This window comes from Mobula hypostoma, chromosome 2 (genome assembly GCF_963921235.1).
Source record: "Mobula hypostoma chromosome 2, sMobHyp1.1, whole genome shotgun sequence".
Classification (NCBI taxonomy): domain Eukaryota; kingdom Metazoa; phylum Chordata; class Chondrichthyes; order Myliobatiformes; family Myliobatidae; genus Mobula; species Mobula hypostoma.
The window spans coordinates 45,311,980-45,327,031 of NC_086098.1; the positions used below are offsets into that span (position 1 = coordinate 45,311,980).

A 15,052-nucleotide genomic window follows, 5' to 3' on the forward strand; every position below is an offset into this window, starting at 1 on the left:
ATCACGTTGTGTTTCTCTCTCCCATTCCCCCAACCTTAAAATCTACTCCTCAGCTTTTTTTTTCTCCAGCATTCTGTGTGTGTGTTGTTTGGATTTCCAGCATCTGCAGGTTTTCTCTTGTTCCTGATAATAGTTGGGTGTTTTCCATGGAAGTCTTAATCCAATTGCTATAAATAGAAATTTCAGGCAATCCTTCTGGATTTTGACGTTTGGGCTATCGTTATCATTAACCTTGATGTCAAGTTATTGGGCCCTATGCCTTGCCATATTTCTGTGCTATCTTCTTCAGATACATATTGCATCACTATTTAAGTTGCTGGCAGTGAGTGTGCAACTGCCCACTCTCACCTGATTTAGCTGACACTGACCTGCTCAGCATTAACCAAACAACACTAGAGTGGCTGTCTGTCTGGTGGTGTGACAAGCTATGATGATGATGAGTGATTGCAAAGATGAGTGAGTGGTGCATCTTTGTTGTTTCTGCTGTTACGAGAATACACATAAAATTAAGATGTTTGCTGGCCTGGGTTAGCATCAGTGACATCAGCCGTTGGTCTGCCACCTGCCCTCAGGGGAAGGAGAAATAAGGAACAATGGAGCAGCGTCTGGAGATGTGTAATGAAGGGACGTGGGAGAGAGAGAGCTGTCTGGGTTCCCCCTTTGAACCCTGAACTGTTTGAAGTGATGGACAGGCGATACCCCAGCAGGGGGATAAAAAGGGACAGGTTCGCTAAGACAGAGACACACGCCACCCGAGGTAACGAGACCCTGGAAGCGGTGCGCCTCTCAAGAGTGGGTGAGAAGTACCAGACAACGACCAGGGTGGAAAGGTACGATCAGCGGGAACCCGGTGTGTGTCTGCCCTTGCCTGGGTGCCGGGTTCACTGCAGAGGATCGACCGCATCTGGAGGAGGGGTCACAGTCGGTGACCTCAGGTGACATCACCAAGGACCCGCCCAAAAGGTTGCTTGTGAGCAATCTCGCCGGTCTGTGAGTGAAGCAGTGTTCTGAATGATCAGTTGTTCCTGTTCTATCTCTCTCTTCCCCCACGTTGTCCATCGCCATGGCAACGATTACTGCGAACTGAACTGGACTGAATTTTGAGTCATTGTGAAATTTGGTCATTTACCCCTAGACAACGATAGAGCTTGATTGATGCTGCTATCTTAATTCTGTGCACGTGTGTTTATCATCGCTGAACTGTTGCATTTATTATCCTTTCGATTACTGTGTTGCTTGTTTCTTTAATAAAACTTTCTTAGTTCTAGTACTCCAGACTCCAACTGAGTGATCCATTTCTGCTGGTTTGGCAACCCAGTTACGGGGTACGTAACACTGTTTATCCTCTGGAAAGTGGCAGAGATAAAATTACTGGGAAGGTGAAAAGGAATTTTTGCCACTTACAGCTGCAATAAATCAGAAGCTAGGATCTGAGAGTAGAATGATTTAGGTGGGAGGAGTCTCTAATCTTTTGTTTCAGTGCTATCTTGGCAATAACCACTGTGAGGACTATCCCAGAAATGGTCAACACAGTCTCCTCTTTGTATTGGGCCATACAGCCACACCTGCTTCATCCCAGTAAGCTTCTGGAACCCTGACTGTGTGTAATCCTGTCCTGTATAAATAAAGAGAAGTGCAAGTCCAGTTTTTCAGAGAATACAGGATGTGAGGTATGGGTGTGTGAATGTGATAAGTGTTAGGTGTGCCAAATAAGTAAGTTAAGCGTGAACATGTGGATGTTGGTTTGAGTCCTTCACTAAGACAGTTGGTAGGTGAATGGAAAAAAGATTAAGCTGTTTGTGAGTCCTTCAGGCAGTTAACAGTATGTGACTTTTTATGCATTAATTGATCTTGACTAGTTGCGTAAGATTTTTGAGACAGCAGTGCATGCTGGTCCGCAAGGCATGGATGAATGCACATGTTAAAGCTTTCTTAGCTTCTTCCACACGCAAGTCATATCTTTTACTATGAAGCTTCACTACAAATGTTGGAGCCTATTTTCCATTTATATTAGAACAATGAGTGTGGGGCGGAGAAGATGCATCTATCAAAGGAGGTTTAAAGTGCTTCTTCACTCCGCTAGCCTGTGGGTCGCCCTTGGGTAAGGTATAGCGCCTGCTTAGTCCCCTGATCAGAGTCTCGTGAAGCTATGGGAGCAAGGGGTGGTTGGTCATATGAGCAGTTGGTGCATATCACAAATCCTGGTTGTGCGTCCACTGATGCCAGACGGACAATCTCTGAAGAGCGTTGATAATGGTTGGGGTCACGTCTTGTAAAGACAATGGCCAGAAGAAGGCAGTATCAAAACACTTCCGCAGAAAAATCTGCCAAGAACAATCATAGTCAAAAGCCATGATAGCCTCCGTCATACTACATGGCACATAATGATAATGATTAGAAAAAGGAACAGTACAGCACAGTCCAGACCGTTTGGCCTATAGTGTTGTGCCAATATTTTAACCTAATGATCAAATCACCTTTCATCCTCCTTCGCTCCAAAGAGAAAATCCATAGTTTACTCAACCTTTCCCTCACAAGACATGCTCTCTAATCTAGGTAGTATTGTGATAAATCTCCTCGGTACCCTCTCTAACGCTTCTACATCCTTTCAATAATGAGGGGACCTGAACTGAACATTTTCTATTGTGGCCAGAACCATTTTTCTTGACTGCCAATACTTGTTGCAGTCAAAAGGTGCAGTTAATAAATGTGGGGTTTCTTTAACCATTTATGGTTGCTTCAGGATTAGAAATTAGCTTTATTTGTCCCATGTACATTGAAACATAGTGAACTGCATTATAGACCTCATTGACTCATACGGACAGTCATTGGTGAGGCTATATTAGCTGGACTACAGAGTTATTCACCTTGCCGATAAATCGGTTAAGCAGCAGGAAACAGAGCTTAAGGATAACATCAACTCTAATTGTCGGGACATGAACTATAATGCTGCTAAAAATGATGGGGGCTGTGAATATTCAGTGTATTCATTGATGGCTTAGAAACTGGACAGAAAGTCACATACAGATGTTTGCTGATCCCCTGAAGAAAGGCAAAACTTTTATGCAAGAGAGCATTGAATAACAAGGATGTAATTAACAGATTAATTAAATGAGCAAAATTGTGATAGATTGATTTCAATGGGTGTAAATGTGGATCAGAGAAGAATGAAACAGTACCTCTAAAGCAGCAACGTAAAATTAGAACTAGTTTGAAGAGAATGACTGTGTCTATAAATATAGATCTTTATAATGTAATGGACAAATACAGGAAACAATCAAAGAAAAATGGAATGTGAACCTTTGCATCTAGAGGTCCAGAATATGGTGGAAGCTGGAGAGGTTGTGCTGTTACTCTCCACAACAAACATTTTATGGCTGCTTTCTCTGAGGGAAAGATATTTTGCCTGTGGTGGGAATTCAGCATAGATTTACCAGAATAAAACTTAATGAAACTATGAATCAAGGCTTAAGTTCCAATGAGCAATGGGGTTTGGAAGTTAAAAGGGTAAGTTGTGATTTAAACATAATTTTCAAAAGATTGAAGAAAACTTTCAGGAGAAATGACAACTACTGCTGTTTGGGATTGTAGAGCAAGTCCTACAGGTCCAAAGTTAAGAAACAATTCCATTTGAAAAGCTGGAGGAAATTTTAAGCTGTCTTCTACAAATGGATATTGTGGTTAAATCACTTGTTATTTTGAATGTGGAAGTATATGGACTTTTGTTAACCAAATGTTTTTGGAGCAAAGGCAATTCAAATGAACTTGATCACAAATTAACCACAAAATCTGTGAATGAAAGGGAAGGATGGCCTGATGTTGCTGCTAAAATAATTGTTATAACTGAATTGTTAAAATAGTTCAGTGTAGTGCTGACATTGTAATCATCAGGTGAAAGTTGGTTATACATTGTAATCCCCATGTCCAATTTAAAAGATTGTCGAAGTAAGAATGAGCAACATTTTTAATAAGTGAATATGTTGCTGTGAAGATGTATAGAATTTCAGCTGGGCCAACAATAGAAAAGGGCGAGCTTGGTTTGATACTTTCGAAGCTAGAAGGAGAAGTGTGATTAAAACACCACTTCCTTTTATCATTCTTCTCTAGAAGTCACTGCAGAACTGGGAAAAAAACTGAACAGTTGTCAAAGGTCATGAGAAAATGCTTGTTTTGCAATAAGTCAGTCAGTCAACTAATGTGACCAGTGTGAGATGTTGAGAAAACTGCAGGCCATTAAGTGCAAACATCATCTCTAAGTGTGATAGTAAATAGTAAGAAGCCATTATATTTAGCCGAAATGATCATGTTGTTTTACTCTGAATGTGTTGCATCTGCATGTTGAATTGGTACTGTGGCACAACATATTTGATTACAAAGGTGTACATTACAAATGAGGACATTTTTCTGTTAGATATAGAAGTGATGCTATGAAATATTCTGGCAACCTCCCTGTGTGATCAGAGACCATCTGATATAGGAGAAGAATTAGGCTATTTGGCCCATATAGTCTGTTTTGACATTTCTTCATGGCTGATCTATTTTCCTCTCAGCCCCCATCTTCTGCCTTCTCCCCTATCCCTTCATGCCCTGACTAATCAAGAATCTATCGGACCTCACCCTTAAATATACCAAGAGACTTGGCCTCCACAACCGCCTGTAGCAACAAATTCCGCAGATTCACCACTGGCTCAAGAAATTACTCCTCATCTCCATTCTAGATGGATGTCCCTCTATTCTGAGGTTGTCCCCTCTGGTTTTAGACTTACTTACCTTAAAAAACATCTGCTCCACATCTCTATTGAAGCCTTTCAACATTCGACCGGTTTCAATGAGATCCCCCCCCCCCCCCCCGTTCTTTAGAATTCCAGTGAGTACAAGCCCATAGCCATCAAACACTCCTCATATGACAAGTCTTTCAAACCCGGATCATTTTCATGAACCTCCTTTGAACCCTCTTCAATATAAGCACATCCTGCCCCTCCACCTATCTACGTATCATCCGCAAACTTGGCCACAAAGCCATCAATTCCGCCATCCAAATCACTGATATATAATGTAAAAAGTAGCAGTCTCAACACAGACCCCTGTTGAACATCACCATTACGGGCAGCCAGCCAGAAAAGGCCCCCTAAATCACACTCTTTAGTCACACTGCCTATCTGCAAATGCTCTTGCCATGCTAGTATCTTTCCTGTAATACCATCAGCTCTTGTTAAGCAGCCTCGTGTGGCACCCTATCAGAGGCCTTCCGAAAATCCAAATTCACAATGTCCACCAATTCTCAGTTTTTGTCTATTCTGCCTGTTATTTCTTCAAAAAATTTAAACAAGTATGGCAGGCAAGATTTTTCCCTTGAGAAAACCATGCCAGCTTCAGCCTATTTTATCATGTGCCTCTAAGTATCTCGAATCTATATCCTTCACAATTGACTCCAACAATTTCCCAACCACTGAGGTTAGACTAATTGGGCTATATTTTCCTTTCTTCTGCCTTCTCTCCCTTCTTGAAGAGTGGAGTGATAGTTGCAATTTTCCAGTCCTTCTGAATATTTCCAGATTCTGCTGATTCTTGAAAGATTATTACTAATGCTTCCACAATCTCTTCAGCCACATCTTTCAGAACCCTGGGATGTACACCATCTGGTCCAGGTAACTTACCTACCTTCAGAACTTTCAGTTTCCCATGCACCTTCTCCCTAGTAATATCAACTTCACACACTTCTGCCCACTGTCACTCAAATTTCCGGCATACTGCAAGTGTCTTCCTCAGTGAATAATGGTGTAAAATGTCTCTCATTGCTACCTCTCTAGCAATTGAGGAGTCTGATGGCTTGGGGGAAGAAACTGTTACATAGTCTGGTAGTGAGAGCCCGAATGCTTTGGTGCCTTTTGCCAGATGATAGGAAGGAGAAGAGTTTGTTTGAGGGGTGCGTGGAGTCCTTCATGTTTGCTTTGCGGATGCAGTGTGTGGTGTAAATGTCTGAGATGGCGGGAAGAGAGACCCCGATGATCTTCTCAGCTGACCTCACTATCTGCTGCAGGGTCTTGTGATCCGAGATGGTGCAATTTCCGAACCAGGCAGTGATGCAGCTGCTCAGGATGCTCTCAATACAACCTCTGTGGAATGTGGTGAGGATGGTGGTGGGGGGGGGGGGGTGGGACAGCTGCTCTAAAAGAAAAAAAAAATCTTGTAGGCATTCTACAAATTTCCACTCTTGGGATCCAAAACCAAATTGATTTTCCCAATCTGCCTGCCTATTGAAATTCCCCATGACTATTGTAATATTTCCCTTTTAAAATACGTTTTCTCTCTCCCATTGTAATTTGTAGATCAGATCTTTGCTGTTGTTTGGAGGTGTGTATATAACTTCCATCGTGGACTTTTTACCCTTGTAGTTTCTTAGTTCTACCCACAACGATTCTACATTTTCCAATCCTATGTCACTTTCTAATGATCTGATTTAATTTTTTTACCAACAGACACTCCATCCACTCTGCCTACCTGTCTGTCCTTCCGATACAATTTTTTTTTTGCTATTGCTACATTTCACTAATGTTATGTGTAAATTTTGTCCAATGTACATTTACTTTATCACGTTTTGGGTAAATGCTGTCAGTGTAACTTGGTTCACTACTTTGAAAGCAAACTCACCAAAGGAATGCAGTTATGTATACAAAATATTTAGTACTTGAACACACAGGGCTCGATGAACATTCACATTGGTGTCAACATCAATGTCATTCAAATGTTCAAAGGTTGATTTATTATCAAAGCCTGTAATCATAGACTACTCTGAAATTTGTATTTTTCCATATAGCTATGAAACAAAGAACTTGAAGGTCATTCAGATAAACTTCAATGCGCCCCCCTCCGTACAAAAAAGAATGACATCTCGATCATCAACTCCCAATAACTAGGCACACGACACTTAAAAATATAATGTTCATACTTCTAATTGAATTGACTTTATTTCTTATATCCTTCACATACACGAGGAGTAAAAATCTTTACGTTACGTCTCCGTCTCAATGTGGTACATGGGCCAGTTGGACGAGAATCGGAACTTCTCTGCCCAGGCCCTGATTTCTTTCAGCGCCCAGAACTAAACGATTCTGCAACACATCATCTTGGCTCATCATCTGAGCTCACCTCTTCACTGTTAGCAGCAATAATTGAACATAACTTACCACAGGAAAGGAATTTTTAGTGTTGTTGTTGTTGGATTTCTAATCTTTTTGACTACCAGAAGCTGTTGCACACATTCGGTAGGACCATCCTAACTGGATACTTGCTATCTTAACCAGTTGACTGTGGATGTTGTATCTCAGCTTTCTATGTGATATGTAAGCCAGTATTCAAGGCAGGGCGGTACAATATGGAGGGCAAGCTGTTGCTGTGTAGCAGGCTTCCCCTCTCCGTGCAGCTGATGACTCCAAAGGAATGGCGGAGACTGATGTAGTTTGGCACCAGTTCCATCGCAGGGGTTGCCAGTCAGTATTGAATTCAGTGTAGGACTGCCTGAGGTTATTTCCTTGGGGTTTATTCCCAAGACCTTCCCCATGAGTTGGTACAGCCGCTAGGCAGCAAAGGTTTGAGGTAAGAGTTTTCCTTCTCCTAGATGAGCTGGCAACCACAGCCTATGAGCCCCACCTGGCCAAAGCGACTGGTTTTAAGGTACCAGTTACCCACCTTTGCCCCTTATCTTGTCAGTAAAATGGTTCTACTGGGCTAGTATCTAAAGTGAAGTACATATGTGAAGGCTGGGTACAAATGAATATCAATATATGTTCAGTACATACTTTTAACAGAGCAAATCCTTACACTCACAGTAAATGACATAATGTGTCACTGAAGTGAAGACAGTCTTACCACATTAATGTGTTACTGAAGAGAAGACAGCCTAACCACATCGGCTTTTCAATTTCTATTCCTTTTCTATGGAGCACCAATATTTGACAAATTTCATGTTCACAACATGCCATGAAACAGTGTAGTTGAAATTGGGCTTTAGTTTGATTAAGTAGATTCACAGAAACATGTTCCTAATTTTTTTGAGTTTGCATCTTTTAATATCATCCAACCTTTGTCTTACCTCTGCCATCATCCATAGTGTGAGGAGCTGGGCTGTTTTTACTAGAAATATAATATTAAGGAAAAGCAGGGTGGGGAGTATGAGCACTAGAACAGATACTGTGCAATGTTCTATCTAATCTACATGGCTAAAGTAATTGTTGGAATTGATCTGCTTGTAAGAGTCAAGGGTTAAATCATTTTTTGGTTTTAATTTATGTTGGATTCAAGTATGCTTTTATGTTTTCGCATAAATGTGAACTTTGATAAACCCTGGTTTGTCCTTTTATGTGATTTCAGGAATTGCAGCTGCCACCATGTTTCAGACGACGAAGGAACTAAACCTTTCAGATAAAGAGCTGAGGGTTGCATTTGATGGTGATGCTGTTCTCTTCTCTGATGAGTCAGAGAAAATTGTAAAGCTTCATGGATTAGATACCTTTTTTGAACACGAGAAGAAATATGAAAACAATCCTCTTGCAAAAGTAAGTCTGATGCAAAAATCACTTTCCACTTTGCAACAGTTTCACAGAGGAGCTGAAAAAAAAGCATTGTAAGATCTCAGTGGGTCAAACAGAAGATGTGAAGGCAGAGGGAGGAGTCTTGAAGCAGGGTCTTGACCTGAAACATTGACCATCCTTTACCTCCACAGCTGCTACTTCACCTATTGAGTAACAGCAGTTTTGTTTTTGTTGCTCAAGATTTCAGTATCTGCACACTTTTGTGTGTCTGTTCACAAAGGAGCTGTTTGGTTTTCATTTGCTCCATGCCGGTTCTGCAACTATAACCTGAAAAGTCCTGTGCAAGTAGCTTTCAGTTATACAGAGTACTTGGTGCATACTCAGAACGGTCTTGGGGAGAAAGGTTGATACGTAGCTTTTGGGAATCAGAACTGTCAGAGGAATCTCATTAGCAGGGTAAAATGGGGTTGAGGTGGAAACAAAGTTTTTTATTGAGCTTAGGAAGTATTTCAACAATTAGCAGGCATTCAATGGTTTCATCAAATGCCTGACTATAAACGAATGCTAACCTCGTATAAAAATTGCTGATTCAACTTAAGAAATTAACATAAAAATATAACCTTTTGAGATAAATAATGAGAAGAAAGCAAGATTGGAATTTCTACATTTTTTATGAAGCATAGCTGGTCAATAAAATAGAACAAAACCTACTTCTGTTTAAGTTCCTTCTCTTTACTAGCTGTGCTTTAACATCTGTGCATTTTCCAGTGCATGATGTTACACTCCAGAATTCATGAAAAATCGATTTCGATTTGATATAGTGAGAGAGCAGCAGGAAAAGAAACATTGAAAATTTAAAAAGCGGAAAAGCGGCTGAGGAAAGAGTCAATGGCCTGGTCATTCATTCTCATTCTCTCTCTCTCCCTCTCTCTCCCTCCCTCGCTCCCCAGAATAATTAGATTAGATTAGATTCAACTTTATTGTCATTGTGCCGAGTACAGATACAAAGCCAATGAAATGCATTTAGCATCTGACCAGAAATGTAAAGAATAGTGTTGTTTACAAAATAACTGCCAATAAAAAAAATGCTACAGCACACAAATATAAAAGTACTGAGACAGTACAATATGGATGCAATACTGCTTAGCGCTGTGATGAGAGGTTCAGCAGGGTCACAGCCTCAGGGAAGAAACTCTTCCTGTTCCTGCTGGTGTGGGAGCGAAGGCTCCTGTATCGCCTACCGGATGGGAGGAGAGTAAAAAGTCCATGGTTAGGGTGAGATGCATCTCTGATAATGCTTTTTGCCCTGCCCAGGCAGCATTTATGGTAGATGTTCTCATTGGTGGGCAGTTGGGTGCCGATAATGCATGGCTTGCTGAGTATTTCTTTATTTTTTTTTAAGGAAAGGATACATGAAGGGTTCCTTTTTTTTTACTTGGGTTATAAATTGACCTCCAACCATCATATCACATGAAAAGTTACCCTCTACCAACCCCCCCCATCCCTATTCTGCCTATTCTGTAGAATCTTGTAAAGAAATCTATTTTCACATTCCAAACGGAGTCAGAATAGGAAAGATGCTAATCAATAATGATCATTGAAGTGAAACTTAATTCTGGGTTTTGTTAATTGACAAAGAGGTTACTGCACTTAACTAATTTTATTTTAAATCAGGTAGTTATTCTCACTCCAGACATACTTAATTGAGTTTGGCTTGCAAGACAAAATGAAGCCATAATATACTTGCTAATGCACGAATGCAATTCTATACAAAATGAAAACAAGTTTTTTTTTTCTTAATTATGCCTTGGGAATGCAAGCAGACATATCATTTGGTTTTGACTCAAATTTTTGTTGATTTGAATCTATATGGTTGTATTGGAGAGAGAGGAGTCCTTTTAAATAATAACTTGCAATAGTGCCAGTAATTATCTCAAATGCTGGTGATTGGGTGAGAAATTAGTTTTAGGTTAAAAAAGATAGAGATAGAAATCTAAAATATAGGTACCAACTATTTGAGTGAAATAGCATATTTTCCCTAATACACAGATGGATATCAGTAAAAGAAATCATATCATTCAGTTCTGTGAAATTAATATTGTGTATTTTTTTTCTATTAAAGTGTTAGATGTTGACTTGAGCAATCACAGGTAGAAGATGCTGCCTGAGTTCACAATTGCCATTGCACTGGAAAGCAGGTTATTAAAGAGTTCTTTGTATGACAATCACACAATCTGTCATGAAGGTCAGGGAAACTAATTCTGGGAGGAGGAAAGCATTAAATTCAGATGAAGGTAGGAAACAGGAGGAAGGAATTTGAGAGGGAAAATGGGGTAGGGACAAGTTAAGCTACACTTTAGTGGGCACTGCATACTATGGAGCAGTCAGATCAGTCCTCGAGTCATAATGGAGCTGCTGCAGCAACAATCCGAGCCACAGATTATAGAATCAAGTACATAGATACAACAGCCTTTGTCAGTATTATCTCTCTCTGAAGTGTTGGCACTTACAAGTTCAAAATGGGGAGTCAGTGAAATCAAAACTACTGCCCCAATGGGGAACATTTAAATTGAATCCAATTCCTGAATTTCTTTGTGAAGTAGTACTTATCTGACTGGAGGCAAATGGCAAGAAATTTACATTGCAAACTTTTGAGCTAGTTTCATTCTTTAAATCATTATTTGCATGAATTATGATGAAGAAATGAGGCCATTGCAGAATTACCAAAATCTTGCCCAAGACTGCTTGAATCAATATCCTGATAAGCAGGATTTTGACAGGCTGAGTGTGGCTGTAAGAAATTCAAAGCATTTGTGCAACTTGCATATTGAAGGATAGGCACTGTGACTTTGAAATGATGCCCTGTAAAGTATAATATGCTCATTTATTTTCCATACAGGGTCCTCTCAAGGGATTTTTGGAAGTATTAGGAAAGCTGCAGAAGAAGTTCCATGCTAAAGACTTGCGCTGTAACTGCCCAATCAGGACCTATCTTGTCACAGCAAGAAGTGCTGCAAGTTCTGGAGCAAGAGCTTTGAAGACACTTCGGAGTTGGGGGCTAGAAGTTGATGAAGCCCTCTTTCTAGCAGGGGCACCAAAAGGACCGATGTTAGAAAAAATTCGCCCTCATATCTTCTTTGATGATCAAATGTTCCACGTGAAAGGAGCACAGGAGATGGGAACCATTGCAGCACATGTGCCATACGGCATTGGACAAAAGTACAATAAGAGCACTTCCATAACTGAAAATGCTGATAAAAGTTAAATGACAAATGGTAGACCATATTCAGATAAAAAACCAAGTCAGACTGTTTACTCTGTAGCTACAGTTGAAATATACTAAAATCAAATGTGTTAGCAGAATGAGAAAATTGGAATTTAATGGAGGGGCCTTTTCTACATAGGATTTGCTTATTTGTTTCTTCCAGAATTTATTACAATGCATTTATCTTAATACGTTCAAGCTTGAGGTCTAAAGAGGATGAAGTAATCAGCTTATATTTTCATACCATTTTTAATTCTGACCACAATAGCCTTATAACAATTTTAGTAATGTAAGAGGCACATTAGACTTGATTTTCTCTTCAAAGCGGCAGTACTTTAATTGAGGGTATCATTACTTTTAAAATTGCTTAATAGATACTGTACTATAAAAGATTATGTCCGAATGATACAGTTTGTTGGGTGTTAACAATAATTAAAATGGCAGACATTTCTCTTGGCATATTATGTAATAGAAATTGTTAGCTTGGACTGGAAATTAAATTACCTCCAGATGCATATAAAATTATCCAAGGAATCCCCTGAAATTAGAACCTCAAAGCAAAATGAGATCATTATCATTTTGTGCTAGCTCTCTGAAAGACCATCCTAATGGACGCTCCGTTTTTTTTGCAAATAATGCCCCTGCTTCCTTTTTGTTAAACTTGCACAACAGCAGTTTATTATTCATAATTCTGGGGTGGGGGAAATATATTATTATTCCCTCACTCAAGAGTTAATATTCAGTTTCAAGCTTCACAATAACAGTAGTGCTGGGGATTCAGGCAGGTTTGGGCCACAGAATTGTGGCTAAACTCTTAATAAAATGAATCAGGATTACGAGCTGCAATTTGGATTCAAAGATAGATGGAGTCAAAATTTTGGTTGGTAATTGATCGGAAGATGAAAGAAGCACTGATAAGGTTTCTAAGTGTGATGAGCACTATCTTCTTCTGTTCAGTCAATGCTTTAGGAATTTCAAATATTCACCAATGCAAAGACCATAATGTTTGCATCTTGCATTGGTAAAGACTGTCTCTTTTTGGTCTTTTCCAGTTTGACTGAGGTCACTCTTGATCAGAATTAAGTGCATGCATCACCCCAAGCTGCCAGCTGAACCCACTCATGTGAGAATATACAATAAGTGAAATTGGGCGTTACCAAGAAACACTTAATTTTCTCTGCCTAATATTCTCTTACTGTGTTATGTAATGTATTATAGTACTGGTAATTTTTGAGTTGGGTGGCGGGATGAAGATCTTTTTCTACTAAAGGATATTGTAAGGCACTCCTTCCCTCCACTAGGCTGAAAGTCACCATTGGGCAAGGTGTAGTAACTGTTTAGCCCCCTGATCAGGATCATCTGAAGCCATGGGAGCATATGGTGAGTGGATGGTTGTATGAGCAGCTGGTGTATATCACAATTCCTGGTTATGCAACCATTGACGCCAAGCAGACAATCTATGAAGAGTATTGATAGAGGTTTGGGTCACCCATCTTATAAAGACAGTACCCAGAAGAAGGCAATGGCAAACCACTTCTGTAGAAAATTTGCCAAGAGCAGTCATGCTCTTGGAAGACCATGATCTCCCACATCATACGACAACGCATATTATGAATGAACACATGTTTGACTAGTCTATTTCCCATCAGAAAATGCACTTTTGCACTGAAATAATCATTGGATCACCTTGGCCATTTCTGTTTAAAGGAAAATGCCTCAACAAAACATATGACTAGAGCCTCTTATTCCTATTTTTGTTTCTTTAAACATCTGTATTTAAATTAGGTTTGATACTACCTCCTCCGCCAGTATAATGGTGTTTATTTCTTTAATATATATATGTCAAGGTTACAGAATCACTGGAATGTAGTTTTATGATACAAGAATACAGGTTATAATTCAATTAAGTTTCTAGTCACTGATATCAACTAATGTTGTCTACTCTTTTCATTTTGATATATTGGAATTATGCCTATTTACAGTATTTGTAAAAGCTAAATGATTATATGATCCTTACTATATTTCTCTGGTCATAACAATATGCTATTTATTTGCAAACAGTTACTGCTTTGACTTGTTTTTGCAAAAGTAGATCAGATTTTAGGTTTTTATTTATAAGAACATTTACATTCAGAAATATTTTTTGCAAAGCCTTGAATGTAAGGGCCTGCAGTGCAGGGCACTATTTTGAATGGAATGAGTAGCAGAATAAAAATGTTTTAAAAGTATCCAAGGATGGTGAATCTAGGAAAGTTTTTCAGCATTTTCCAGTTCTCCGTATTGAACTATTTAATTGTCTTTATTATGTTTGTGTGTTGTTAATTTGGCATCTGCCATGCTAAAGGCAGTTAGTTTTTAAAACAAGTTGCATTAGGTAAACATTTAGTGAGCTCCTTACAAAGGACCTAATTATTGGATGAGCTTCAGCAGTTGTGGACAAGTTAGACAATTGTTTTAAAAAACTATATTTTATTAGCAATAAAAAGCCCCTGTTATCAATTGTCCCCTTCAGTGAAGATTGGGCTGCTTTGCTTAGCCTTGTGTATAAATAGGGGAAACAAATTCCAACAATTCCTAGTCAGGGCAAGCTAACTCTGAAATCTCTTCAGGTAATGTAACAGGCTCACCATTTTTCTTCTTGTTGACTGTCCTTCACTCCTGGTCCTGGACTGTTGGTGCAAAGCAATCATGTGAGAGGAAGTGAATGGGGCAGCAGATGGCACTGATGTCCCTGTTTACACATTGTAATTAAGATAAGGTCTTAATGCTTACAAATTTTTTAAAAATTGCAACAGTGAAATAAGGTTGCCTCAGTTCAAATTGATTATTATTTGATTACAGTGGTTGAATTGTAGTGCCTTTGCATTTTGTACGTTTTCTTACCTGCAATTTTCTTTGTGCATTTTTACAAAACAATACTATATTGTTTCTTTAATTTCAATAAGAAAGCTTATTGCAAATATTATTTACGTGATAATTATTTTGCTTTAAATGTATTTCTTAAGAGATTAAAGGAATACTTTGAATGCTGAAAATTTGAGAAACAGAAATGTTTGTAACTTGCAGAAGTCTTAACAGCAGGATCTGCTCTCTGGAAATACAGTGATAGATAGGCCTTCACTAAGCAACTTAGACCTGGTCCCAAATTAAGGACCTTAAAGTGAAGGAGAATACTCCTGTTGTTTAGAGAACAACAGATGCATTTGTGCTCCTTCTCATTACACTGATACTGTGCTACAAACAGCATGCCATTATT

At 39.2% G+C, this 15,052-nt stretch overlaps 1 protein-coding gene across 1 annotated transcript in view; it reads left to right on the plus strand.

Moving 5' to 3' along the window:
* Positions 1-14,831, plus strand: part of LOC134339726 (cytosolic 5'-nucleotidase 1A-like) — a 28,485-nt gene extending 13,654 nt beyond the window's left edge. The window contains exons 5-6 of the mRNA XM_063036454.1: positions 8,371-8,555; positions 11,431-14,831. Coding sequence (XP_062892524.1) covers positions 8,371-8,555; positions 11,431-11,796 — 551 coding nt within the window. The 3' untranslated portion in view covers positions 11,797-14,831. The remainder of the gene's footprint in view (positions 1-8,370; positions 8,556-11,430) is intronic.
* The last annotated feature ends 221 nt before the right edge of the window (positions 14,832-15,052 follow it).